The 27,875-nt window shown below is 39.1% G+C and overlaps 1 protein-coding gene and 2 non-coding genes across 4 annotated transcripts; 2 read left to right on the top strand and 1 right to left on the bottom strand.

Moving 5' to 3' along the window:
• The first annotated feature begins 269 nt into the window (after positions 1 to 269).
• On the top strand, positions 270 to 9,801 carry LOC103701433 (putative protein phosphatase 2C 44). 2 transcript variants are annotated; one of them, XM_008783475.6, is made up of 5 exons: positions 270 to 682; positions 7,217 to 7,468; positions 7,812 to 8,088; positions 8,186 to 8,340; positions 9,310 to 9,801. In XM_008783475.6, exons 1-5 carry the CDS (start codon positions 590 to 592, stop codon positions 9,448 to 9,450), a joined length of 918 nt encoding a protein of 305 aa, XP_008781697.1. In that variant the 5' UTR covers positions 270 to 589; the 3' UTR covers positions 9,451 to 9,801. The 2 variants fall into 2 exon arrangements, with proteins under 2 accessions (XP_008781697.1, XP_088572391.1); XM_088716265.2 differs by having other exon boundaries at positions 350 to 682; positions 7,812 to 8,064.
• An 8,522-nt stretch (positions 9,802 to 18,323) lies between these two features.
• On the top strand, positions 18,324 to 18,429 carry LOC148703747 (small nucleolar RNA R71). The gene has a single exon (XR_015982297.1). It is a non-coding gene; the product is annotated as a small nucleolar RNA R71 (small nucleolar RNA).
• Positions 18,430 to 22,092: 3,663 nt separating this feature from the next.
• Positions 22,093 to 22,198, bottom strand: LOC120104279 (small nucleolar RNA R71). The gene has a single exon (XR_005506740.1). It is a non-coding gene; the product is annotated as a small nucleolar RNA R71 (small nucleolar RNA).
• Between the last annotated feature and the right edge of the window lie 5,677 nt (positions 22,199 to 27,875).

Raw genomic sequence — 27,875 nt, 5'->3', positions numbered from 1 at the left:
CACCATGAGCTGCCATGGATGCATCTCCGGTTGAGCAAAGTAATGTAAATGTTCAACTCGAGCCAGTTGGATCCAGCTGGTCCCGAGTCAAAAAGGCCAACTCGACCGAACCCTTTCCCCGGCCCAGCCCGTGGCCGAATCTCCAGGAAAGGAGAGCAACCGGATCCAAATCTGGGGTTCGAGCCGGACGAAACCGAAGGGCGAGCCCCCGGGCGGACGGACGCGAAGGAAAAGTGAGTCAAAAGGACGGTTGGGGAGGAAACTTCCACGAAGGCGTGGGGGCCGAAGACGAAGAAGACGAAGGCCGAAGTTGTGAGAAGCCAAGAGGAAGCCCGGGACCACGAACGACGGGGTGCGACGAAGAAGAAAAGTAAACGAAATTTTGTTCCCACTCTCCCCCTTCCCCCTTTTTTTCCTCAAAGAGAAGGAGAGAGAAAGGGAGAAGAAGTAGAAATAGAGAGAGAAGGTAAGGCAAAGAAAAGCACAGCATAGCGAAGCGTGGCCTCGGGGGGGGTGGAGGAATAGTGATCGATCGATCGATCGATCGATCCGTGGGGATTAACGAGGGAGAGAATTGAATGATCGGGGGATGGAGAAGCAAATATTCAACCCTTGCTGTTCCTCAGCGGCCAACAGCGGCAGCAGCACCAGGAGAAGGTCAGAGTTCCTGAACATCTTCAAGGTACGCCGGCCGTAGATTTGGCCCCTTTATCTGCCACTATGTTTCCTTGTCTCTTCTTATTCTTTCCTATTTTGCATCGCGTTATCGTTCTTTTAGCCGGCTCGCTGCTTTTGCTTTTGGTGGAAGCAAAGGGGAGAAAATCCGAGTAGAAAGCAGATGGGAGTTCTCTTGTGATGGCCTTTCACTTCCTGTCTCATGATCAGTGTGTGAGATGGGGGTGGATGCGTCCAAGATCTCTCTGCTGCAAGAATTGTTCTGTTTTAGGTGTTCTGCAACAAGTTCAAGCAGAATTAGTGATACATCATTGGAACGAATGATTGATTAGGTTGTTGTTTTTGTCGGTTGTTTCATAAAAAGAAGAATTTCGTTTTTGAAAAAAAATAGCATAAAGAAATATATGCTTAGAAGATTGGTCGTGGTAGAATTTGAGAGGATGGAGGCAGCCGGCCAGAAGGGAAGATGCTAGGTTGTGTGATAAGTAGACTCGAGTTTTTAAAGCAGGGGTGCATGACATGGTCACAAACTTTAGATTTTAAGTGTTTTTTTTTTTTTTTTGGCATGGACCTGTTTGGATTCTTTCCATTTTTTTTGTTCACCAAGAAGCTGCATATTTAATATTGCTGTGAAGGGCGCTTTTACATGCAATCGGATGTATCATTAGTTGTGAATCATGCTTGCTTCTAAAGCATGGCAACGAACCCCAGGGGTTGACGACGCTAAATACTGACTCGACCCTTGGAGATATCATTTCTATGATATCCTCTTAGCTTCCCAAGGTTTCTAGATGCTATTTACTAGAAAGAGAAATACAATAAACATCGGCTATTAGTGGTAAGTTTTTAATCTTCAAGAGTCATTGCACAAGTAGTGGTTTTGCATGGAGTATGCTATCTTCATTTATGATTTACTCACCTGAACATTATGGAAAGACATATGTACTGAACTCTTGCTTCATAATGCTTACCTTTGCCTCCATGCTGTATTCGAGATTTTTTATAGGACAAACTTTGTGTCAATAGGAGTCATCATCGGCTTTCTCATAGCCAGAATCTTGATTCTCTTGGATACATGATTTGCCTACAAGAACTGTACAAAATACGTGGAACAAACTTTGACTGGGTAGTCGAGTGATAGTATTATTGTTGATATGAGATTGATGATATATTTCTCCAACTCTTGATCCATATATTCTCCCAAATGTTGAGCTTTCTTCCATTTGTTATATATGTCTATCACCTATCATTCGTGCATAATTCCTTTTTTTTTTCTTTTTTTGAATAAAAATGTTCATCTTGCCCATGATGAAAAGAGTTAGTAGTATCTTTTCGTTTGCAGATTTGATCTTTGCAAGGCTCTCTCCTAATTAATTTTCCATCTACCCCTTCCATTCTAGATGTCTGGCAAAGAAGGTTGTCATTATTGCCAGATAATACAACAAAAGAATAGAAGAAAGTGAGATAATAAGTATTTTTTCTTCGAATTGAAAAAAAAAACATCCTTCACTAGTTTCACCAGTATAGCACAAATGCGGTTAGTTTTGTTCTCTTTTTCTCTCGTATCCACCATCTACATATATTTATCATTTCCTACATTATGACAGCTTGTAAACATAAAAATTAGTTATAAAAGCTAGCTATATATGGTCATTATAAGAGCCTTATTGCATTTTTTAAGTTTTCTAAAGTATTTGGGGTACTGCAACCTCAGAGTTAGTTTCCTACTGCAAATTGAGGATCAAACACTTGAGTAAAGTAACATCTTAACAGGTCTTGAGACTATATATGTGTGCCTATGTGTGTGTCATACGCGTATATAATATGATGTATATATTTATGCTTGTAACATGTGTGTCCATGTACACCCTCATGTGCATCTGCGTGCATGTTTTGTTATTATGACATGGTTGGCTGCACAATATGCAACCCTCCACACCAAGGAGTGCAACCACAAGACCTTTGAACATTTCATTTTTCACATTGTCTGCACCTTTTCACCTTTATAATGTTGCTGACTGACTTAAATTTTCATTTATCCTATATTGCAAGTCTTGCAATGGAACTTCTTATTATTTCCAAGTTTTTTACATGTTACTGGGCAAATATTTCATGTCAGATTCGTTTAGATAATGCTTGGGGATTAGCAAGCATATATTAGAGTAGTTGTAAGGACATTGGTGCCAAATGTCACCAACGAAACCAGATTCTGGGGTTGGTAGGGGCAGTTGGTATCCAACAGCAATCTCTTTGGTATTAACTATTACCTAGGTACCTAGACAAGTAGCAGGGGTCCAAGTTCGAAGTGTCCTGGTATTAAGTGTGCTTGATAATTTCTTACAATAGTGAAAATTAAATACTCCATTAACAAGTTTGATCTACAAATATGTTCTACAAAAAAAACTAAATTTTCATTTTTCCTAGACTTAGGAGAAGTTATGGCCATGGGGTGGTCTGGATATGAGTTGGACATGCAGAAAAATGTTGAAAGTCTAACAGAGCATTTTAATGAGATTCCTGATCACTATAGTCCATATCTTATATGAAAAGGTTAAGCAGAATAAAAAAGGAAAGAGAAGAATGATGAAAAGAAGAAGGAAGGACAATGAAGGGAGAGAGGCTATTTCAGATATGGGCATAGAAACAAATAAGAAAGAGGAGGAACAAGGAAGCAAAAAGATGAAAAATACGGGAGAAAGAACTAAGACAGTAAGGGAGCGAAAAGGGAGACACCCAGATAGTTCTGGAGAGTGGAAAAGGGAGACGAGGATTCACAGAAGAGTTTTCTTCTCTACAAGGAATTTAATATATTAAAATTTATCAAATATTTTGCTAACATCATATGCTGGCCCCCATCCCTTGATTCAAAACCTAAGCAACCTATGAGAAACCCAAACTTCCCCTACTCGAGAGATTTAACAAAGGGCTATTGTTTAAAAGATAGTGAAGCAGTTGTTACTCGAATATCCAAATTTTTTTAATATTTGAATCACTTAATAAAAGCATCCTAAAAGTAAATCTGAAAATAGAAGAGATTATATAGAAAGAACCATGTCTAAGTTCTACTTATATGGGAAGGCTCCATTTTAATTTTTATGCCTGGAAGAAGCTCTGTTTTTATGCTAAATCAAGAATCAAGATGTTAAGAATAGAATAAGCTGATGTCATGTAACAGAATTAAGGTTTGCATTCCTTATATACCTTTTGTTCTCATTATCACAATTTATGGAGGGAATTTCCATGATTTGTGACATTCAAGTTGAACATGCATGCTGAGAGCGCTTTGCCCATCAATGGTTAGACATGATAAACCAAGGTTTGAAAAAATTGACCATAACTTCTTCAAAAAAAAAAACCATAACTTTTTCAAAAAAAAAGAAAAGAAAAAAAGATCATACCGTAGTACGTACTGGCCTATCCTATGGTAGGTAACTAGGTACCATGCCTTACCACCCTGCATTGGCAGACCAAAAGTAGATTTAGGGGTGTACTGCAGTATGTTCTGTTATGGTGCATGACCAGTATGTGGTACGCCTATGTAACATGTATTGCAGACCTTGACAGCGACATTCTTTATTTGATTTGAAACAAATTATGCATGCCAGCTGATAAAGAACCAGTGTAAGGGTATCTTACTCTTGTTTTGGTACTTACTGCATGCTATAAATTGAGAGGTTCTATCATACATCTTCTTTTTGCAACCATTATTTAAAATACTTAGCTAAAAGTACCCTCATTGGCAAGTTAAGTTTCTGGACCTGTAGCACTTGAGGGTCCCATTATTACATTATTTCATTGTACAACCCTGTTTCCCGTTTCAGTTAAGATTTCGGTTCATATTGGTATTGGGAACCCATTGGTGTGATATGTAATAAAATCTCAGCTTGTATAAGCCAATATATTCTAAGATATAGGCTGGTACGACATCAACATACCAGCAGAGATTTTGCAAACTTAAATGTTTGTTATTAAATACTTACATTAATATCTCAGGGAAATAACTAATCTTCGTTTTTTTATGCCAGCCATATTCATATTCATCAATCAAAATTTTGTAATTCTTCCTTAATATTTCCAGCCTTCCATCTCAACCTAGAGAAACCAAGATGTCAGTTCATCTCAATATCTTCCGGTTGCTGAGATGTCCGAGATCTGGGGCTTTAACAAAATCTTGTTTGGAACCCTTTTAGTTAGATAAGCAAAACATGTATCCAATTAATGCTTCTAATTGAGACAGAGAATTTTTTTAGCTCTTAACAACTAGTTGGTTAAATTATCAATGACCGAGTCATAATAGCTAAAGAATTGTCAACTAGGGGAGCAAATTAGTTAATCTGCCTGATGACAATTAGTAGGTTAAATTAACATATATGTTCATAACGCATCGACATTTGTATTGAGGTCTTATAGGTAGGGTTGGAAATGGGCTCCGGCCAGGTTGACTTCGGGCCGGGCTTCAGACTAAGCCCGAAAAAGTTCAAACTGGGTTTAGGCTTAAATGTAGTGTCCATTTATTTTTCAGGCTGGGCTCGAGTATGTTATTGGCTCGGGCTCAGAGTATGTTATTGGCCCGGGCTGAGCCCGAGCCAGAACAAGGTCCGAAACGGAGCCCGAATTCAAACCCGAATCAATTTGTTTTTGTATGTTATTTAGAGAGAATAATGGGAAGTAAAGGATAAATTAAAATGGGTTTAGCTGATAGTAATGTATCATGTATTATTTACTTGTGTTATAGAAAAGAGCCCAATTTTTAGCTAGCTCATTTACTTGTGAAGCCATATCATGAAATTTTAAACTTTAATCAGGTTCGGGCCAGACCTATTTTTAGCCCAAACGGATAATTCGGGCCGGCCCAATCAAGTTCAAGTCGGGCCCAAGCCTAGGCTTGGGTCAGTCTCGGGCTTGAATTATCAAAAAAATTTTGGGCCTAAACCTGGCTCAGAGCCCGAAAAAAAATTGGGCCAAGTTCAGGTAGGGGCATGGCTCGGCCTAGCTCGGCCTACTTATAAAGACAACAAATGATTGAAAGGATTATGGTATAAGAGCGTCAAGTTTGTATGTCGGCATTTTTGGGATTCACAATTTTTATAGAATTTAAGCAAACATGATAAAAATCAAAAGGAGGCCATGTAGGGGCCATCAGTTAAAGAGATAGTGAAGTGCACATGACATACAATATAGCCTTTTTAAAAGCCTTCGTCTAACCTATATAGATTGATAGAAATGGAGTTCCAAGATGAAAAATATTAGGTACCTATAACGGATTTCTATATGGTAGTTGGTAAATTATGTTAGGTTTTAAATCCCGTGGACGAGGGTGTCCCGATTTCTCTATGGAACGGGATGCACCCCTAGCCTGCCTAGTCCCAGTAGATCCTCCCATCTATCTCCTCTTCTTCTTTCCTTTCTTTCTTTCTTTCTTTCTTTCTTTCTTTCCTTCCTATTTTTTTTCTTCTACCTTCCTTTCTTTTCTTTTCTTTTTCTTTCTTTTTCTTATCCCTTCCTTTATTTCTTTTTTCCTTTTTCTTCTTTCTCTATCTTTTCGAATTCTTTCCTTTCTTTCTTTCTTTTCTTCTCCCTTCTTTTCTTTCTTTACTCTATCTTCTTCTTTCCTTTTGCTTTTTCTTTTTCTTCATCTTTTCTTCCACTCTTTCTTTTCTCTCTCTTTTTCTTTCCCTGTATGGATGGGTTTTGGAGTCCCAACCCCATCATGGTCCCGTTTTCTCATAGGAATAAGACAAGATGGTTGGGATGCCCTAAGTTCCGTAGGAACTTAAAATCTTGAAATCATGTGCTCATGTTTGTTATGGGATGTTGGATTTTTATGCTAGAGGAGGCAGATGAGAGGGCGGGAGAGAGGGAAAGAGATAGAGAGAGAAAGGGGGAGAGGGAGAGAGAGAGGAGGGTGGCGGAGGCCGGTGACTCGGGCAGGAGGTGGATGAAGGCTCCGTAGCCAGGTCTCCTATTTCGCTCAAAATAGGAGTTCGACCGTCTTTTTTTAATTTTGCGATTTTTATGTGAAATCAGCAAATCACTTGCAAACTTTACTTAAAAATCGTGAAATTAAAAGGCAGCCAGACCATTGTTTCGAACGAAACAGAAGATCCGGTCGTGAAGCCAGGAGGTGCTTCCTCCGCTCTTCCTTCCTCTATCTTCCTCTCCCTCTCTTTCCCTCCCTCGCTCACTCTCTTTTTCTCTCTTTCCTTCTCCTTCTTCCCCTCCGGCAACGGATTTCTTTTTTATTGTTGGAACCGTCCCAATCTGTTGCTAGGACGGCTCGGTACGACCAGAACCGTCCGGTTCGGGACAGTTTCACTGACCTTGGTCCTATGTAAATATGTCAAGCTTCTAGAAATCTCTTGGTATCACAGGTTTATATTCTAATTAATATGTGGTTGCCGACTTATTTACATATCTTTCTTTCCTATATTAATTTTCCATTATCCCTTTTGCTCTTATCGAATTTGACATCTATGTTTAATTGAATAACATTTTCTGATATTTCTTTTACGTGTTTTTTCATATCCTGATGGTCATGAAGAGTGCTGCATGTCTTCATTCATCATCAGCCGATACTGGGAAAGGGCGGAGCAAAATGTCAAGTAATAAAGTGACGCATGGTTTCAACTTGGTGGAAGGGAAATCAGGTCATGAGATGGAAGATTATCATGTGGCAGAGTATAGATGTGAAAATGGTCATGAACTTGGCCTGTTTGCTATTTTCGATGGCCATTTGGGGGATGGTGTCCCGAGTTATTTAAAAGATAACCTCTTCAACAACATACTCAAAGAGGTGAATCTCAGATACTCCTTTTACTGTCCATGTTCCTCTTCTTGCTAGTTTTGTTTGTTCATATGCATTATGGTTCTCAATACACTCTAAACTGTGAGACATAAAAGCATATGAAGGTCATTCTATGGAGTACTGGACCATCCCTAAGTAATTATCTCATTATTATATATTAATCAAGATCAGTTTTCTTTGTATACGCTTTTCCTTTGCATATCTTTTTCAGTTTATGTTTGATTTTTGTGCAAGTTTAATATTGATCCCTCAAATTGAACTTAAGAATCTGCAGTGCATGTGAATATATTTCAATTGATGATATTAATCATTTCATCTATTTACAACATAGCCTGTCTTCTGGAGGGACCCTCCAGCTGCAATAAAAAGTGCCTACTGCTCCACAAACAAATATATTCTTGAAAACACAACGAGACTGGGACCTGGGGGTTCCACAGCAGTTACAGCAATCGTTGTTGATGGCAAAGACTTGTGGATTGCAAACATAGGTGACTCAAGAGCTGTCTTGTGTGAAAGAGGTGCTGCTAATCAACTCACTGTTGACCATGAACCAGATGCTGAACGAAAAAGGATTGAACAGCAAGGTGGTTTCGTAACAATTTTTCCTGGTATGCTGTTTTCTTCTAATTATTTAAAACTTTGTATGAAAAATGGCCAATTCAAAAATAGTCGTCACAGTTCCAGTATCTCTTGGCGTGTTTCCAGGTGATGTTCCTCGTGTTAATGGCCAACTTGCGGTTGCACGTGCATTTGGTGACCAAAGTCTAAAGGCACATTTAAGTGCAGAACCTGATGTAAGACATGTGCCAATAGATCCAACTATAGAGTTTGTCATACTTGCAAGTGATGGATTATGGAAGGTTAGTGGTTTTAAATCCTACCACTAGGTGCTGCATTGATATCAAGCTACTTGTTTATTCATTCAACATGTGATCATTTTCTTGATATTTCACATCTGAATATGTACCAGGGGAAGTTAGAGAAGTGGTAGAAAGATTTTCGGATCCTTTCGTTGTTTTAGCACTAAGGATCTTTTATACTTTTAAGCCTTATATTCTGGCTTTTTCTTATTTTTTTAAAAAAATGTTTGCCCACCTAAACTAGAGAGGCATTGTTAGCGGAGGTGGAAATGGAATAGCAGTGTGCTCTCATGTAAATATGACCCTAGCATTATACCTCGGCTGTCAGCCTTGTAAGTGGTGAGGGCATGAGATCATTGTACAGCTGAAACTAGATCAATAGTCTTACACATGATGGTAGACATATCTTTGCACAATTTCACGGGGAAACAGAGCTCCCATAGCATTATTTAGTCTGCATGAAGGATGCCTGTCATTTTTCCTTCATTGCTTCCTGACTGCACTTTGATTTTCTATTGGCTCATACTGCAAGAAGATGCATTCTTCTTCTGCATTTTTTTCCTCCATTGCTGCTCTATTTGTGAAGTTTTGCCTCCTGACTGTACTTTTGATTTTTCTATTGATTCATGCTGCAAGAAGATGCATATTTATTCAGTAATGCTCGGTTGTTCTTCATTTTTCCCTTCATTGCTGCTCTATTTGTAAAGTTTTGCCTCCCGACCAAACTCCTGATTTTCTATTGTCTCATGCTGCAAGAATCTATGCATTCTTCTTCATTGCCGCTCAATTTGTAAAGTTTTGCCTCCTAACTGTGCTTCTGTTTTGTCTGTTGACTCACACTGCAAGAAGATGCATACTTATTCAAGAATTCTTGGTTCCTGACTTAGGACACTGACAAGAATGCTTGTTTCCTGACTTGTGACACTGACAGGAGACTTTAATTCATATTGCTTCACTTTGTTTATCCAGGTAATGAAAAATCAGGAGGCTGTTGACTGTGTGAGATCCATCAAGGATCCACAAGCTGCAGCAAAGCGTTTGACCACAGAGGCGCTGGCAAGGAAAAGCAAAGATGACATCTCTTGTATCGTTATTCGTTTCAGATGCTGAAGCTCCACCATGTCGTCATTCTCAGGCCTCCAACAGATAATTAGGAAGGAAAAAATAATGTTTTTTGGTGCGATACAGTGATAGGAAAACTTCTGTTTAATTTTATTTGCTTTCTAGAATACTGTGTTCGTGGATTGCGCGCTGTTCAGCTGGTTGGTGAAGCTTTAGTTGACTGTATAAGTTGTAAGTAAGCTGACCGGTCATTTCCGGTAATCGTAGCTGCGAGTATAATAGGAACCTTCTGAGGCCTCGATGCATGGTAGTCGTAGTGTTACATTTGTGTGTGTATATACATGTTCATACATATATGTTTTACCGTTAGCAATGTCTCTTGTATCTCTGTTTATAAAAGTTTTCTCAATGCGTCGGGAAATCAAATTTGGAGAAGAGTAGTGCTGCAGGAAGGGAGAACTCAGGAAGGAAAAAGGTTACATGGCCGATATGGAACTGTGACATCGGACTCCCACTAATAACAACACAGGTGCAGGCTGTCGGTGGGTGAGATCCAGAATGGAAGAACACGATAGCCGTGTCTGATTCCTGTGTGAAATTTCTCTGTTACTTTCATCATTTTCCTTTGGAGAACAATGTTGTCTCTCTTTGGATGCCTCCATACCATGTATGGTGGATGCCAGGAAGATGCTAGCGATGGTGGCGGCATGGCAGTCTTTTTCAGGTTAGGGAAATGATGGCCTGTTGAGTCTCAACAGGAACAAAAGAAAGCTTTTTTTTTTTTTTTTTTTTTTGCTGAACATGATCTGTTCAGCTCATAATTCATTAGATACTTATGAATATCAACAAAGTATCGTAAGTAAATTGATCTCGGTTGTTCGATCAAGGTATCAACCATAAGTTTTATTACATCACATTCAATTTGAGCTAAGCGATGAATAACGGCCGAGATGATGTCGCCTGAGAGACCCTCCACGCAATCTTCCACGCGGTGCAGCGAGCCTCCCGTTCCTCCGCCTCTTTCTCCGCCTGCATCCCCGCCTCCGCGCTACCGTTCCGAGCGTCCGAGACAGGCTCCCAGCGTATCACGCCACGGATCCGGCCACCTTCTTCTTCGGCTCCTCCCAACGCTCCCGGCTCCTCCAGCTCATCCTGCAGCATCTCCTTCCTTCCCAAATCAGCAAGCCGTGATCTTCTTCTTCCGCACCCTAGCTCATTCCGCACGTCAACCTCCCGGAATCCCGCGGCCAGCTCCACTGATCCGGCCGTCTGCAATCGAACCGGCACCCCAGCAATCACGCCGTTCTCCTTCCGGATCGGCGCCCGTCTGCAGCTCTTCCCCAATTCCAGCATCTGCGAGCAATCATCCCACGCATCACCGGCAGACCAGCTCTCTTCCGGATTTGAAATCCCAAGCATCCGCCTCACATATCGCGTCCGTTTTCCCCTCCTCTCCACGTGCTTGCTGGCTGATATGATGAGGGGATCTATATAAGGAGCTGGGGGGCGGGGTGGTGTGTAGGGCTCGGTGGAGAAGAAAACAGGGGAGACCCCCTGTTTCGGTGAAAAAGAAGAATCCAGCCGAGAGAGAAGAAGAGAAAAAGAAATAAAAAAAAGAGAGAAAGGAGGGGGAAAGAGAATAGTTTTGATATTTTGGGAATAATGGGAGTTGATCAATTTCATTTGAAGACGGGAGGTCGTCCGGAAGCCATGCTCGGCTAAACGTCTAGTCTAGGGCTGGATGAAGCCCTAGCAATGTTACAGGGCATTGTAGTTCTAATTTTCTTTATTATTTTGGAGCTTGTTTAAATTCTTATTATCAATGAAAAATCCTTTTATTATGTTTAAACTTTGAGCATGCTATTTATTATTAATGTTTGCTAAAGTAGTCTAAGATGATCCATGCCTAGGAAGATGAGGTGTGCTGCACCCTACATTAGCATACTTAGGTAGACACTTCATGCTATACCGAAGATGGATTTTCCTAAAACTCTTTATGTTTTTATTTTAAAAGGCTTGTAGCCAATTTGCATGCCTCTCCAAAAGATAAAAATTAAGAACACAATCCCTAATACCATGCTACGCGGTGGATTCCAAACCCTAGATCCATCTACTTTGATAAATTTCAATTCGTACTCATAGATTAATTTAGTTAAATCAAGTTAGCAAATTCTTCTTCGTGATTTATTTTTACAAGAAAAATAACTTGTTTCCAATCCCTGTGGACCGACACCCGTAATCACTATCCTACAAGATACGTGCTATTGCGTGGTTTATTTTTGAAATTGAAAGAACCGATCAATTTTTGGCGCCGTTGCCGGGGATTGCTTGCATAGTTATTTTTCCTATCATAAAAAAAAATTAATTAATTAAAAAAAACTTTCAAAATATATATATATATATAAAAAAATTATTCTCTATTATTGTTACTTTTCTTATCTCCTTTTTCTCTTCTACTAATTTTTTTTTTAATTTTTCTTTTGGTCTTATTTGATCAGGAATTGAAGAGGAGATCTGGGCTATCAGAAAGGAATGCTTTGGAGGTTTGCTAAAAAAAAAATTTAAAATTGCTGGGGAAATTTCCTTTGGTAACCTCTAAACCTTTCTTATTTAAATTAATTATTAGCTTGAAATTTTGTGGTGATTGTTTGATTTCAATTTCAGCAAGAGTGTGAATGCATGCTTGATAAACATACACAAATCAATTTGCACATAGTAAGGGCAATCACCCCAACAAGATAAGAGCCGGATTTCATCACCAGACTCTTGCCCAACTTAGGTGAACTCAATCTCACATAGTGTCATCTTTAATTAAAATCAATTAGACGTTGGCCCCTAGGGACATTCGAGCTCAATAGGACGAAGATCACCGAAAGTTGCACCAATTTCGCTCTGTGGCTTAGTTGATGTCTAGGCAAGCTTTGTCCCTATAAGGGAGACAGTTCATCTGTTCGAGGCAAGTGGGTTTTAAGTGGGACCTTTGCGAACGCATCGTGACCCCTCCACTTACCTGGGAGCTTACCTGGTCAACTCGGTTCATTAGACCGGATTGGAGGCTTATGTGCCCTCTTCAAACCAGTTAGGAGCTGTCTAGTGATTTTAGGTCAAAGACTAGGATTGATATGCTTTTCTCTTTTATTGCATGCTTGATTGATCGAGTACTAGTGTATGCACGGTAGTCGTTCTAGAGTACAAAATCTATTACCTTTCGACCCTGAAATAGAACGAACCCTTAGGAACATTCGAGCTAAGATCAAAACATTAGGATCATCCCCACCTCTTAAGATGGCTGAAGAACAACCCAAACTCCTGAGGGAGTACTTTACTCCCACTATTTACACTTTCCCATCTTGCATTCGATTACCTGAAGTAGCAGCTGTACAATATGAAATAAAGTCTAGTGTGATCCAAATGCTTCCATCTTTTTATGGGCTCTTCTTTCAATTTTGAAATTAAACCACGCAAGAGCACGTATCCTGTAGGATAGTGATTACGGGTGTCGGTCCACAGGGATTGGAGACAAGTTATTTTTCCTAATTAAATAATTACTTCAAAGGGGATAAGCTAGAGTAAATGATAAAAACTAAGAATTAATATGGGTGTAGTAGTATGAATTATCTATGGAGAGAGGTGTTTAGGGCTAGATTCCACCGATAGATTTATATCTGTGACGCTTTCAATGATTGAGTTGTATGTAAGACTTGACTGCTTCCGACTACAAGCCAAAGCAATCACAAAAGAAAATTATAACTAATTCCCAGCATGAATCATCTAAGTCTAGCACAAACCATCTACTCTAACGATAAGCATGACCTGTCTAACCTAGCATGATGCATCTGATCATTAAGTCATTAAACATGAAATCGATGTCACATGAATACAAACCACAGGTGTTGGATTCGATGAAATAGATCAATCTATGTAAAATATTTTATGCAAGATAAATGATTCACATAAATTGGATAAATCGTAAGATCAATTGATAAATTCTTCATCATGCAACCATCTTACAATACAAACTCAAATCAATAAAAATGAAACGAATACTCCTCTATGGCTTCATCAAACCCCTAAACCGAGGCTCAGCTGCTCATGGTGCTTGTCATCTCCATTGGTTGGCTGAAGAACTCCTTTGCCATCCGCCTCAAACCCTCTCTATTTTTTATTCTCTTTTTTTTTGGTTTTCTTTTTCTCTTCAAAACAGAGCAAGCTCTGTTTTTTTCTTGGAACCGTGCCCCCCCTCCTTCACGGTCCTCTCCCACTTCTCTTATATAGGTCTCTCCTCTCTTGGTGAAGCCAGCCATGAATCCAAAGGGAGCGGACGCATGATCCTTGGGCGGAATGCACATCATCGGCTGGATCTCAGCAGCCGGTCGCGGAAGAGTGGTCCGTGGAAGATGAATACGGATGGGAGAAAGGTTGAATGCATATCCCGATTTGGATGCGTGATCCTTGGCTTGATGCGGGAGGGCTGAATCACAGGATGCTGGAATTTCCTTCACAGATGCAGGGGATACGCTGGGAGGAGCCAATCGGAGGATTGATGAGAATCCGAAAGGGGAAGAGGCGGAACGCCATTCTTGTGATTCGGCAGCTGATGGCTGGGCGGACGATGATCGCGGAGGAGATTGGTCTTCCACTCGGTCGCTGGCTGGAATGGGCCGATCGAAGGACGTGAATCTCGGCTGCTGGGCGCTTGGAACGGCTCATTGGTTGCAGCCGGCTGGGATCCTGTTGTTTTGAAGCGAGGGCGGAGGATCGGGCTGATTCGGAGGAAGAACGTGGCTGGGCGGTGATCGCGGACGGACGCATGGACGCCGGCTGCACCGCGTGGAGGATCTTTCGGGCGACGCCATCTCATGGCCGGAACGGGAGAATCGACGGAAATCTCGACCGTGATGCACTGCGGAGAGGAGGAAAGAAGATGAACAGTGGATTCATTATAATTTTTTTTTAACACTGTTCATATGAACAGTGAATCCGTGATGCACTGTTTATTTTATTATATTCATTATTTTCTTTTTTTTTAAATTTATAAATTTTATATGAAGGCATGTAAGGAATTGGTTGGGAATTACTTTGGGTTTGAGGTGGGTCATGATCGTTGATTTGGCTTGAACTTGTTCTCGAGCCCAATGTCATTTAATTCTTACTAAACCGCTTCAGATTGGACTCAACCATATCAGACTGTGACTTAATAAAAGGGTTAATCAAATATTTTTCTATACAATTATAACTTTTAATCAAATCAGGACCAAAGCCCATTTAGTTATAACCTTAGTCGGGTCAACACAATCTCCTTATATATTTTTTTTTGTAGTTTTCATGAAAGATTACAACCAAGAGAGAGACAAGTTCAGAATCTAGTTTAAGAGAATAATTACCATATTTTAAACTTACTTCAATGTTTGTTCAATTTCATGGTAAAATATGTATTTATCAGTTTAAAAATATTGATAAGTGCTGTGGAAAGGTAACTAAATTATAAATTATTAAGCACTTATTACACCCCCAAACCTATATTTTGCTAGTCCTCGAGCAAAATAAAATTAGAAAAGAAAAACTCTAACTCACTTTCGCAGGCATCGCGATTGCATTTACCATATGCAACAAGGCTTTAAACCCCTAGGTTACCCTAGTGGACGAGTTATAGTCTCGTGAGGATTTCCAGTGAAGATACCCACAAACTTCTAAAATTTTATTATTATTATTATTATTATTATTATTTTATTTTTTATTTTTTTATGGTTATTATTATTTTTATTTTTATTTTTTATTATATATATATATATTTAGATCGATTGATCTATGAAGTGAAAATCAAATTCCAAATGCATACTAGTAAAGAATTTCAAAAACTCTCTTTTTTTTTATTAAAATCTAATTTAAGATACATAAATAATGAAAATTTCAAAGCACACACGGTTTTATTTACTAAATCAGCCCAAATCCTAGGTCAAGATGCAACTCAAGTTGAAGTCATTAAGTTTCCATTTAGGGAGTTGTAAGACTTATTTATACTGGAGTGCTTGGTGAAATCTGGACCGTACACAAGCTAAGGGTTCGGATCAACAAAATATTGCAAAGACTAGTAGTTTCCAAGGATTGGTCGAAAGGACCTGCTCACTGATTCAAAATCATCTTATCTGCAGGATTTCGAGAGTTGTGGATATTTACTTTAGTACCTCACGGGCTTTATCTGTAATATTCCAGTTTACTCGAATTTTTACAACGACGGCTTTCACACTATTATTTTTTCGGTCAATACAACATTTTTTTTCTTTGTTTTTTTCTTCTTTTTTTTTAAAGAAAGATATATAAATTGTGCATTTTTACTCTTGTGGTGATTTCTCCGTGTAACGAGCAATCAGTCGACAACTCTCACACCAGTTAGCATAAGGTGTCGGGCATCAAGACTCCCCTACGGACTTATGCTCGGAGTTCTCATCACAAGCCCACTTGACCTTTGATAATAGGTAGCCCTTTTCGATGTTCCTGACTAAATCCATTTTTATTATTTTTTTTTTTTTGGATTAGATAAGTATGATTCATCAGGGTCCAAGGTTGCTACCATACTCTCAACATAATGTCGAGCCTAGACCTTAGAAGAGTCGGCCAGTGTGTAGTGAAATTCCAAAGTGTTAATTAGCTTACAACTCCCTAAGAGAGACTTAATAAAAAGAACTTAAATTTGTATTACTTCCCACTAGTCATTGGGTTTTTTAGATTCTATATACCTTGTGTGTTTATCATTCTCGCATAAATGTATATAAATTAGGTTTTTTTTTTAACAAAAACTTTTTTTAATAACTTTTTTTTTTATTTTATAAAAAATGAAAATAAACACATTTTTTTAAAAAAATATTTTTATTATTTTTTTCTTTTTTTAAAAAAATAATTTTTTTTTATTATGTTTTATTTTTTATTTTTTTATTTTTTTATTTTTTTATTTTTTTATTTTTTATTTTTTATTTTTTATTTTTTATTTTTATTTTTTTTATTTTTTTTATTTTTTTTATTTTTTGGGATGAAAATCAAGATGAATACCCCCAAACCTAAACCTAACATTGTCCTCAATGTTAAGAAATAATCTAAGAGAATTGGGTTGCCTCCCAACAAGCGCTAAGTTTATTGTCTTCAGCCAGACATAGTGAGATAGTTTTTGCATCTCCTTCTATAAGGTCATCTATTTTGTCTATCATAAAACACTCAATTTCCCTTGCGGGTTGGTCGGCCGCATTGAATACATTTAATTTTACCTTCATATTCCCAAATGATATGTTCATTACCCCTGTTCTACAATTGATGCACGCATTGGCTGTTGCTAAAAAGGGCCGCCCAAGGATAACGGGGATTTGTCTATTAGGATTGGGCTCATGTTCCATATCAAGGACAATGAAATCTACTGGAAAATAGAATTTATCTACCTTGACAAGAACATCTTCAATTATCCCACGTGGTGTTTTTACAGATCGATCAGCCAATTGAAGGGATACCGAGGTTGGTTTTAACTCACCTAAACCAAGTTTCTCATAAACTGAATAAGGTAAAAGGTTGACACTTGCCCCTAGATCTAAGAGTGCTCGATCAATGAAATTATTTTCTAAGACACAGGAGATGGTGGGAGCACCAGGATCTTTGAATTTTGGAGGGATGTTGTGTTGGAGAATAGAACTCACTTGCTCAGTTAGGAAGACCTTTTTAGGCACATGTGTCCTAGATTTTCGCTTTTGTGTACAAAAGTCTTTGAGAAATTTGGCATAAGAGGGAACTTGTCTGATGGCATCAAGGAGTGGGAGGTTGATTTTAACTTGTTTGAAGACCTCCATCATCTCTTCTAATGAAGTTCCCTTTTTACCAAATGGAGAGGGTGAAGTAAGAGCTTCAGGAAATGGGGCCTTTGGGATGTGAGTTTTGGCAGAAGATGGACTAGCCGAAGAAGAAGAGAAGGTTTTAGATTTTCATTTGACACATTTCTATCCTCTTCTTCACCTTCCTTATTGTTGTCCTCCCCAATCTTATTGTCTATTATACGTCCACTCCTTAGGGTAGTCAAAGCATTGGCTTGTTCATGATGAATTGCATTTAGTTGATTTTCTTGAGTCATGTATTGTCCCCTAGGATTACTTAGTGGTTGGCTTGGAAGCTTTCCTTCCTCTCGCTTGTTTAGTGCATTAGCTAGTTGACCCATTTGGGATTCTAGCTTGGCGATTGATTGCGTATGAGAGTGCACTAATTGTGTAATGGTTTCCAAACCTTGAAGGGCGTTCAACACTTTCTCCTCAAAGGCTGTGTTTCTTTGGGGTGGAGGAGGAGTGTGTTGAAATTGAGTCGAGGGACGGTAGGGATGAATATTTTGTGGGGTTTGAAAATTCTGAGGGTTTGGAAAGTTTTGGGAATAAGGTTGGGCAGTATTCGAAGCTTGCTGCTTCCAAGAAAAGTTTGGATGATTTCGCCATCCCGGGTTATATGTATTGGAAAATGGGTCATTACCCGGTCTAGGCAGTGTTTGAGCAGCATTGATGTGTTCTTGCACAAGTTCGGGGAATTGGGGCGCTGAAGGGCACTCATGAATAGGGTGGGATGGGTTAGAACAAATAGTACACACTTGTGCTTGGGAAGAGTTCATGTAATGCCCACTTATCATCAGTTGGTCAATCTTATGGGACAATGCATCTACCTTGCTAGACAGGTCCATAGAATGACTTATTTCACAAATGGTCCCTTTTCTTTGAGAACTCGGGGGTGCTTGACGAGAACATGAAGCATGGTGGAGGGAGTTTTCATTTAGATTTTCAAATAATTTCCATGCTTCATGCTCATTTTGAAGCATGAATGTCCCCCCACATGCGGCATCAATCATCTGACGGTTTCGTTCTGTCAATCCGTCATAAAAATATTGCACTAGTTGCCACTTAGGTATTTGATGATGAGGGCATTTACGGATTAGGTCCCTAAATCTCTCCCAAGTTTCATGAAATTCTTCTCCCTCAGTTTGGGAGAAGCTTGTAATGGCACGTCTAAACTGGTTCGTTCTTCCTATGGGAAAGTATTTTTTAAGGAATTCTTGTTGCATTTGATCCCAAGAACGAATTGAGTTAGCTTCTAAAGAATTCAGCCATTGTTTGGCTCTATCTTTAAGGGAGAAGGAGAATAATCTAAGTTTCAGAGCATCATCAGTGAAATTCTGAATCTTGACAGTGGTGCAAATTTCAAGGAATTCATCTAGGTGTTTATATGGATCTTCATTGGTGAGCCCATAAAAAGATGGAAGCATTTGGATCACACTAGACTTTATTTCATATTGTACAGCTGCTACCTCAGGTAATCGAATGCAAGATGGGGAAGTGTAAATAGTGGGAGTAAAGTATTCCCTCAGGAGTTTGGGTTGTTCTTCAGCCATCTTAAGAGGTGGGGATGATCCTAATGTTTTGATCTTAGCTCGAATGTTCCTAAGGGTTCGTTCTATTTCAGGGTCAAAAGATAATAGGTTTTGTACTCTAGAACGACTACCGTGCATACACTAGTACTCGATCAATCAAGCATGCAATAAAAGAGAAAAGCATATCAATTCTAGTCTTTGTCCTAAAATCACTAGACAGCTCCTAACTGGTTTGAAGAGGGCACCTAAGCCTCCAATCCGGTCTAATGAACCGAGTTGACCAGGTAAGCTCCCAGGTAAGTGGAGGGGTCACGATGCGTTCGCAAAGGTCCCACTTAAAACCCACTTGCCTCGAACAGATGAACTGTCTCCCTTATAGGGACAAAGCTTGCGTAGACATCAACTAAGCCACAGAGCCAAATTGGTGCAACTTTCGGTGATCTTCGTCCTATTGAGCTCGAATGTCCCTAGGAGCCAACGTCTAATTGATTTTAATTAAAGATGACACTATGTGAGATTGAGTTCACCTAAGTTGGGCAAGAGTCCGGTGATGAAATCCGGCTCTTATCTTGTTGGGGTGATTGCCCTTACTATGTGCAAATTGATTTGTATATGTGTATCAAGCATGCATTCACAATTTTGCTATAATTAAAATCAAACAATCACCACAAAATTTCAAACTAATAATTAATTTAAATAAGAAAAGTTTAGAGGTTACCAAAGGGAATTTCCCCAGCAATTTATATTTTTTTTTTTTGCAAACCTCTACAGCATTTCTTTTCCGGCAGTTCTCCTTTTGATCATCCCAGATTTTTTTTTCCTCGATTCCTGATAAAAAAATAAATAAAAAATTAGTAAGGGAGAAAAAGAAGATAAGAAAAGTAACAATAATAGAAATTTTTTTTAAAATTTTTTTAAAATTTTTAAATAATTTTTTTTAATAAGAAAAATAACTATGCTAGCAATCCCCGGCAACGGCGCCAAAAATTGATCGGTTCTTTCAATTTTGAAATTAAACCAATGCAATAGCACGTATCCTGTAGGATAGTGATTACGGGTGTCGGTCCACAGGGATTGGAGACAAGTTATTTTTCCTAATTAAATAATTACTTCAAAGGGGATAAGCTAGAGTAAATGATAAAAACTAAGAATTAATATGGGTGTAGTAGTATGAATTATCTATGGAGAGATGTGTTTAGGGCTAGATTCCACCGATAGATTTATATCTGTGACGCTTTCAATGATTGAGTTGTATGTAAGACTTGACTGCTTCCGACTACAAGCCAAAGCAATCACAAAAGAAAATTATAACTAATTCCCAGCATGAATCATCTAAGTCTAGCACAAACCATCTACTCTAACGATAAGCATGACCTGTCTAACCTAGCATGATGCATCTGATCATTAAGTCATTAAACATGAAATCGATGTCACATGAATATCTCCTCCAAACCACAGGTGTTGGATTCGATGAAATAGATCAACCTATGTAAAATATTTTATGCAAGATAAATGATTCACATAAATTGGATAAATCGTAAGATCAATTGATAAATTCTTCATCATGCAACCATCTTACAATACAAACTCAAATCAATAAAAATGAAACGAATACTCCTCTATGGCTTCATCAAACCCCTAAACCGAGGCTCAGCTGCTCATGGTGCTTGTCATCTCCATTGGTTGGCTGAAGAACTCCTTTGCCATCCGCCTCAAACCCTCTCTATTTTTTATTCTCTTTTTTTTTTGGTTTTCTTTTTCTCTTCAAAACAGAGCAAGCTCTGTTTTTTTCTTGGAACCGTGCCCCCCCCTCCTTCACGGTCCTCTCCCACTTCTCTTATATAGGTCTCTCCTCTCTTGGTGAAGCCAGCCATGAATCCAAAGGGAGCGGACGCATGATCCTTGGGCGGAATGCACATCATCGGCTGGATCTCGGCAGCCGGTCGCGGAAGAGTGGTCCGTGGAAGATGAATACGGATGGGAGAAAGGTTGAATGCATATCCCGATTTGGATGCGTGATCCTTGGCTTGATGCGGGAGGGCTGAATCGCAGGATGCTGGAATTTCCTTCACAGATGCAGGGGATACGCTGGGAGGAGCCAATCGGAGGATTGATGAGAATCCGAAAGGGGAAGAGGCGGAATGCCATTCTTGTGATTCGGCAGCTGATGGCTGGGCGGACGATGATCGCGGAGGAGATTGGTCTTCCACTCGGTCGCTGGCTGGAATGGGCCGATCGAAGGACGTGAATCTCGGCTGCTGGGCGCTTGGAACGGCTCATTGGTTGCAGCCGGCTGGGATCCTGTTGTTTTGAAGCGAGGGCGGAGGATCGGGCTGATTCGGAGGAAGAACGTGGCTGGGCGGTGATCGCGGACGGACGCATGGACGCCGGCTGCACCGCGTGGAGGATCTTTCGGGCGACGCCATCTCATGGCCGGAACGGGAGAATCGACGGAAATCTCGACCGTGATGCACTGCGGAGAGGAGGAAAGAAGATGAACAGTGGATTCATTATAATTTTTTTTTAACACTGTTCATATGAACAGTGAATCCGTGATGCACTGTTTATTTTATTATATTCATTATTTTCTTTTTTTTTTTAAATTTATAAATTTTATATGAAGGCATGTAAGGAATTGGTTGGGAATTACTTTGGGTTTGAGGTGGGTCATGATCGTTGATTTGGCTTGAACTTGTTCTCGAGCCCAATGTCATTTAATTCTTACTAAACCGCTTCAGATTGGACTCAACCAGATCAGACTGTGACTTAATAAAAGGGTTAATCAAATATTTTCCTATACAATTATAACTTTTAATCAAATCAGGACCAAAGCCCATTTAGTTATAACCTTAGTCGGGTCAACACAATCTCCTTATATATTTTTTTTTGTAGTTTTCATGAAAGATTACAACCAAGAGAGAGACAAGTTCAGAATCTAGTTTAAGAGAATAATTACCATATTTTAAACTTACTTCAATGTTTGTTCAATTTCATGGTAAAATATGTATTTATCAGTTTAAAAATATTGATAAGTGCTGTGGAAAGGTAACCAAATTATAAATTATTAAGCACTTATCAGCTCACCAACGAAGATCCATATAAACACCTAGATAAATTCCTTGAAATTTGCACCACTGTCAAGATTCAGAATTTCACTGATGATGCTCTGAAACTTAGATTATTCCCCTTCTCCCTTAAAGATAGAGCCAAACAATGGCTGAATTCTTTAGAAGCTAACTCAATTCGTTCTTGGGATCAAATGCAACAAGAATTCCTTAAAAAATACTTTCCCATAGGAAGAACGAACCAGTTTAGACGTGCCATTACAAGCTTCTCCCAAACTGAGGGAGAAGAATTTCATGAAACTTGGGAGAGATTTAGGGACCTAATCCGTAAATGCCCTCATCATCAAATACCTAAGTGGCAACTAGTGCAATGTTTTTATGACGGATTGACAGAACGAAACCGTCAGATGATTGATGCCGCATGTGGGGGGACATTCATGCTTCAAAATGAGCATGAAGCATGGAAATTATTTGAAAATCTAAATGAAAACTCCCTCCACCATGCTTCATGTTCTCGTCAAGCATCCCCGAGTTCTCAAAGAAAAGGGACCATTTGTGAAATAAGTCATTCTATGGACCTGTCTAGCAAGGTAGATGCATTGTCCCATAAGATTGACCAACTGATGATAGGTGGGCATTACATGAACTCTTCCCAAGCACAAGTGTGTACTATTTGTTCTAGCCCATCCCACCCTATTCATGAGTGCCCTTCAGTGCCCCAATTCCCCGAACTCGTGCAAGAACACATCAATGCTGCTCAAACACAGCCTAGACCGGGTAATGACCCATTTTCCAATACATATAACCCGGGATGGCGAAATCATCCAAACTTTTCTTGGAAGCAGCAAGCTTCAAACACAGCCCAACCCTATTTCCAAAACTTTCCAAACCCTCAGAATTTTCAAACCCCACAAAATATTCATCCCTACCATCCCTCGACTCAATTTCAACACACTTCTCCTCCACCCCAAAGAAACACAGCCTTTGAGGAGAAAGTGTTGAACGCCCTTCAAGGTTTGGAAACCATTACACAATTGGTGCACTCTCACACGCAATCAATCGCCAAGCTAGAATCCCAGATGGGGCAACTAGCTAATGCACTGAACAAGCGAGAGGAAGGAAAGCTTCCAAGCCAACCACTAAGTAATCCTAGGGGACAATACATGGCTCAAGAAAATCAACTAAATGCAATTCATCATGAACAAGCCAATGCTTTGACTACCCTAAGGAGTGGACGTGTAGTAGACAATAAGATTGGGGAGGACAACAATAAGGAAGATGAAGAAGAGGATAGAAATGTGTCAAATGAAAAACCTTCTTCTTCTTCTTCAGCTAGTCCATCTTCTGCCAAAACTCACATCCCAAAGGCCCCATTTCCTAAAGCTCTTACTTCACCCTCACCATTTGGCAAAAAGGGAACTTCATTAGAAGAGATGATAGAGGTCTTCAAACAAGTTAAAATCAACCTCCCACTCCTTGATGCCATCAGACAAGTTCCCTCCTATGCCAAATTTCTCAAAGACCTTTGTACACAAAAGCGAAAATCTAGGACACATGTGCCTAAGAAGGTCTTCCTAACTGAGCAAGTGAGTTCTATTCTCCAACACAACACCCCTCCGAAATTCAAAGATCCTGGTGCTCCCACCATCTCCTGTGTCTTAGGAAATAATTTCATTGATCGAGCACTCTTAGATCTAGGGGCAAGTGTCAACCTTTTACCTTATTCAGTTTATGAGAAACTTGGGTTAGGTGAGTTAAAACCAACCTCGGTATCCCTTCAATTGGCTGATCGATCTGTAAAAACACCACGTGGGATAATTGAAGATGTTCTTGTCAAGGTAGACAAATTCTATTTTCCAGTAGATTTCATTGTCCTTGATATGGAACATGAACCTAATCCTAGGAAACAAATCCCCGTTATCCTTGGGCGGCCCTTTTTAGCAACAGCCAATGCGTGCATCAATTGTAGAACAGGGGTAATGAACATATCATTTGGGAATATGAAGGTAAAATTAAATGTGTTCAATGCGGCCGACCAACCCGCAAGGAAAATTGAGTGTTTTATGATAGACAAAATAGATGACCTCATAGAAGGAGATGCAAAAACTATCTCACTATGTCTGGCTGAAGACAATAAACTTAGCGCTTGTTGGGAGGCAACTCAATTCTCTTAGATTATTTCTTAACATTGAGGACAATGTTAGGTTTAGGTTTGGGGGTATTCATCTTGATTTTCATCCAAAAAAAAAAATAAAAATAGCGTCAAGTCTCAGTTCTTTTACTGTTGATCATGCAGAAGTTTACCAACTTTTTGATCAATTAATTTTGCTTACTATCTAAGGGTACTGGCTAAGAAGTTTTAAACTTTTCCGTTGAAATCTATCTTTCTCCTCACCTCTGTCTCCTAATCTTTCTCTTCATCTCGGTCTCCATTGCAGCAGGAGGCAGTTGCTGCGAATGGTGTTGTTCAGGGAGCCCAGAGAATGGTAGAAGAAGAGAGTGGGTGAGGCCTCGATGTAGCCGGTGGCGGGGACTTTGGGTAAAAAGAAACAGAAAGAAGGGGAGAGTGGAGGGAAGGAATTGATTTAGCTGTTGATTTTGTTGGACGAGTTTACCCTGAATCAGATCTAGAATTGGTCTAAGCAAAATCGAGTTTAGAGATAACATACGCTCTCTCCATGACCTCTCAAGTAAGGATCAAATTTTGTATGATATTCCTCAGGAAAAAACTCAATCATTATTCTTTTATTACTGCAACATTTGCTGGATGAGGGTTATAAAGCGACAGCATTGGATATATATTTTATATTATGAAATTCATCTTATCAACCAAAAAAGGAACACCAAGTCATTAAACAAGCTTTGACTATTTGCACAGAAAAACAAAAACATAAAATACACTATTAGTCAGTTTTTGCGGTGTGAAATTATTATTCGAACATTAAAAAAAAATAAAAATGTGTAGAATCATCTGAACATACGATTCAATTATAATAACTCAATTATAATGTTACATATAAGTGAACCATCTTTAAATCTTACCCTAGCCTACAAGAACTGGATTAGCACACCTAATCGGCTAACCAATGAAAATTTGCGATATGGCTTCCGCTGAATGCAATATAAAGTTGGTTAAAGCTCATCCAATAGGCGACCGTTATATATTTGTTGAACGCCGGTCTGGTACAGTTAAGTCCCACAGCCCACAGCATATGTAATGCACGGATAATTATTGCTTTTTCAATAACGGACACCGATTCTCACTCTATATAAACCATACTGTAGGTCCTCCAAGTACACTTACTTTTCTATTGATAGTATATTATTTTCTCTCAAACCTTCATTGTCCTCTAAAATTTTTATTTTAACTTTCGGGCATAGGAGGATCTTCTGTTGGACAAAGTTCAGGGTATTTTTTTATATCTGAAAATGATATTTGAGCTTGCTATTAACTATCATAAAATTTTCATCTCAGCTATTGGACAGGACAACATAGATGCAACAAGATGTGCAGGTTGGCTAAATTATAGTTGCTCATCCCTTCCAATTAAATACCTTGGGCTTCCTCTATGTGGGGGTAAAACTACTAAAGCTAATTGGATGGTCTCGATTCAAAGAGTTGAAGTTAGATTGGCAATATGGAAAAGCAAATTCTTGTCTTTTGAGAGGAGGTTAACATTGGCAATTTACAAGCTTCTTGCATGGGTGATCAAGAGAATTGATAAATATCGAAGATCTTTTCTATGGTCAAGCTCTTCGAGTTGTTATAGAGTATATCATGTAAGATTAATTGGAATATAGTTTGTCTTCAAAAGGAGGATAGAGGTTTGGGAGTCAAGGATCTGACTAAATTTAATATATCCCTATTATCAAAATGGGGTTGGAGGTATCTTTCAAATAACCTAGGAATTTGGAGGAAGTAGGTACAATTTGTATACCATAGAAAAGTCAAATTATCTATGAGTTGGAAACCTATTAGAAGGTGCTCTAATTTATGGCGTGACATCATTAATGCTCTTCCTGCCTTTTGGAATAGAACTCAGTTCAAAATTGGCAATAAACATAATACACTATTTTGGAAAGATCCTTGGATTTGTGATCCACCCCTCCAATTTCTATTTCCAACTTTATATAATCTTAGCAGGAGAAAAAATGGCGCTGTTGTCGATTACTATAACCCACAATCTATGTTTTGCAAGCTTAGAAGGCCATCCTCTGCCTCCTTGGAAGCTCGAAACCAGTTTGTTAATCTTTCGTCTCTCTTGGGATTAGCCACTTAATCAAGTAGAAGACCAAATATGTTGGAAATTGAGTAGCAATGGATCATTCTTTACAAAATCACTTTACCACTTCTTGAACACCAGGGGTATCAAATATATATTTGCTCATTCATTGTGGAAGCTTTTGATTCCACTTAAAATTAAATGCTTTCTTTGGTTGTATTGGAAAAAGAAGCTTAACACTAGAGACAACCTTGAAAAAAAATTGGGTAAGTATCTTGGTGGTTGTGTTTTGTGCCATGATGCAAATAAGACTATTGATCATCTCTTCTGTACCTGTAAGTTCTTTTTCACTATATGGAAGACCATCTGCTCGTCTCTTGGGGTGCTTTATCCTCAACTAAGTTTTGAAAATCTATGCATTGATTGGAGGTTGAACCATTTTACAAAATGTGCTTAGTCCGTCATTCTCATATTGATTGCTGCTATCTGTTGGACCTGTTGGAAGAAGTGGAACACCAGAATTTTTCTAAATAAAAGACCTTCAATTGCCTCAATTACTGCAGAGGGATTTAGAATTTTCAATGATTGGTCGGGGCTATGCGATACTATTACGCAAATAGAGCTGGAAAAAATTTGGTCCAAAGTGAAGAATACTGTCTCTAAGCTTGTAGATAACTAATGTAGATGATTTTTTTCAGAGAATGCTCTCATTTCAGATTGCTCGAGCAGTGGATCCTGTTCTTCCTTGTTAGCATGGTCTGCCTTAGTTACATATGATGGAGTTTCAACCAGCTATATCTTCTCTGAGATATCCTTTTAGAAGTCAAATATGATTGGAGCATATTATGTTCTATTTACTATTCAACTGTCATGCAATCCTATAAAAGAAAGAAACTGTAGAACATATCAGCCCTACCTTTGTCCTGTGCCTTCGCTGCAATCAGCCTCTTCAATGTCTGAAGGATTGCAACTTAGTTTTCTTTAGCTACATCTTTTGTTCGTCTTTTTATGCCTTCTAGCAGATTAAACTATGCTTCAGAAGAGATACCAGATGTGGTATGAAATTGGTTGTGGACTTTCTCAAGTCAGACTTTTCTATGAAATTTGGAACTTGTGGCCATTCTAGATTCTGGTGCTTTTTTTAAAAGTCTCGTTCGGATGTGGAAAGGTGTACAACAACTTAGTCTTCTGAGATCAACAAAATAGAAGTCTTCATGTTCAAAAGAGGCTAGTATAGCAGGAAAGTGTTGGCCTGAAAATCTTTATAAAATTGCTTGAAACTTTCAGGCAATGAATGCTCATGTTTGTAGGTTTGGATGAGGTCCTTTCCTCCACTGGTTTTGCTTACGAACATCAACATTCCTTGTCCTAATTATCGGACACTTGGTTTGGGGCCATTTAGTTTCCTTTTCTCGCATCTGTTCCTCTCCTCCCTTGACAATATAACTCATTTTGGCCCTTCATCTCTGTTATAAATATGATTAATCTTTAATAAAAATCGGGTAGCTCTTTTTTGCTTCCCTTTTACATTAAAAAAAAAATTTCAAGTTAGAATTCTAACTCCAAGCTGACCCTGTCATCCATGCACAGCAACCCGAAAAGAACTGACCACTCGCCATTAGTCAACTCAGCCGGTTTCATGTTGGATTTTGAGGGCAACGAGCACATGCTCGACCTGGATCTTGAAGACCCGACAAGGCAGCAGAAGGCAATCTCACACTTACTCCATGCATCCTCGACCACTAGGCCCGATTCACCGCCGCCAGACCGTTGATTCCCTCAACCCCTTTGGAAACTACTGCT

The sequence above is a fragment of the Phoenix dactylifera genome, chromosome 2 (genome assembly GCF_051530095.1).
Source record: "Phoenix dactylifera cultivar Ajwa chromosome 2, Ajwa_hap1_PhDact_Kaust_v1.1, whole genome shotgun sequence".
NCBI lineage: Eukaryota > Viridiplantae > Streptophyta > Magnoliopsida > Arecales > Arecaceae > Phoenix > Phoenix dactylifera.
Note: the sequence above shows the minus strand (reverse complement) of the source record. Positions and strands in the feature narration are given on the sequence as shown.

Coding starts and splice junctions, on each gene's coding strand:
- LOC103701433 (XM_008783475.6), top strand. CDS start 590: ATGGAGAAGCAAATATTCAACCCTTGCTGTTCCTCAGCGGCCAACAGC. Junction 683..7,216: donor AGTTCCTGAACATCTTCAAG/GTACGCCGGCCG, acceptor ATGGTCATGAAG/AGTGCTGCATGTCTTCATTC. Junction 8,089..8,185: donor TTTCGTAACAATTTTTCCTG/GTATGCTGTTTT, acceptor GCGTGTTTCCAG/GTGATGTTCCTCGTGTTAAT.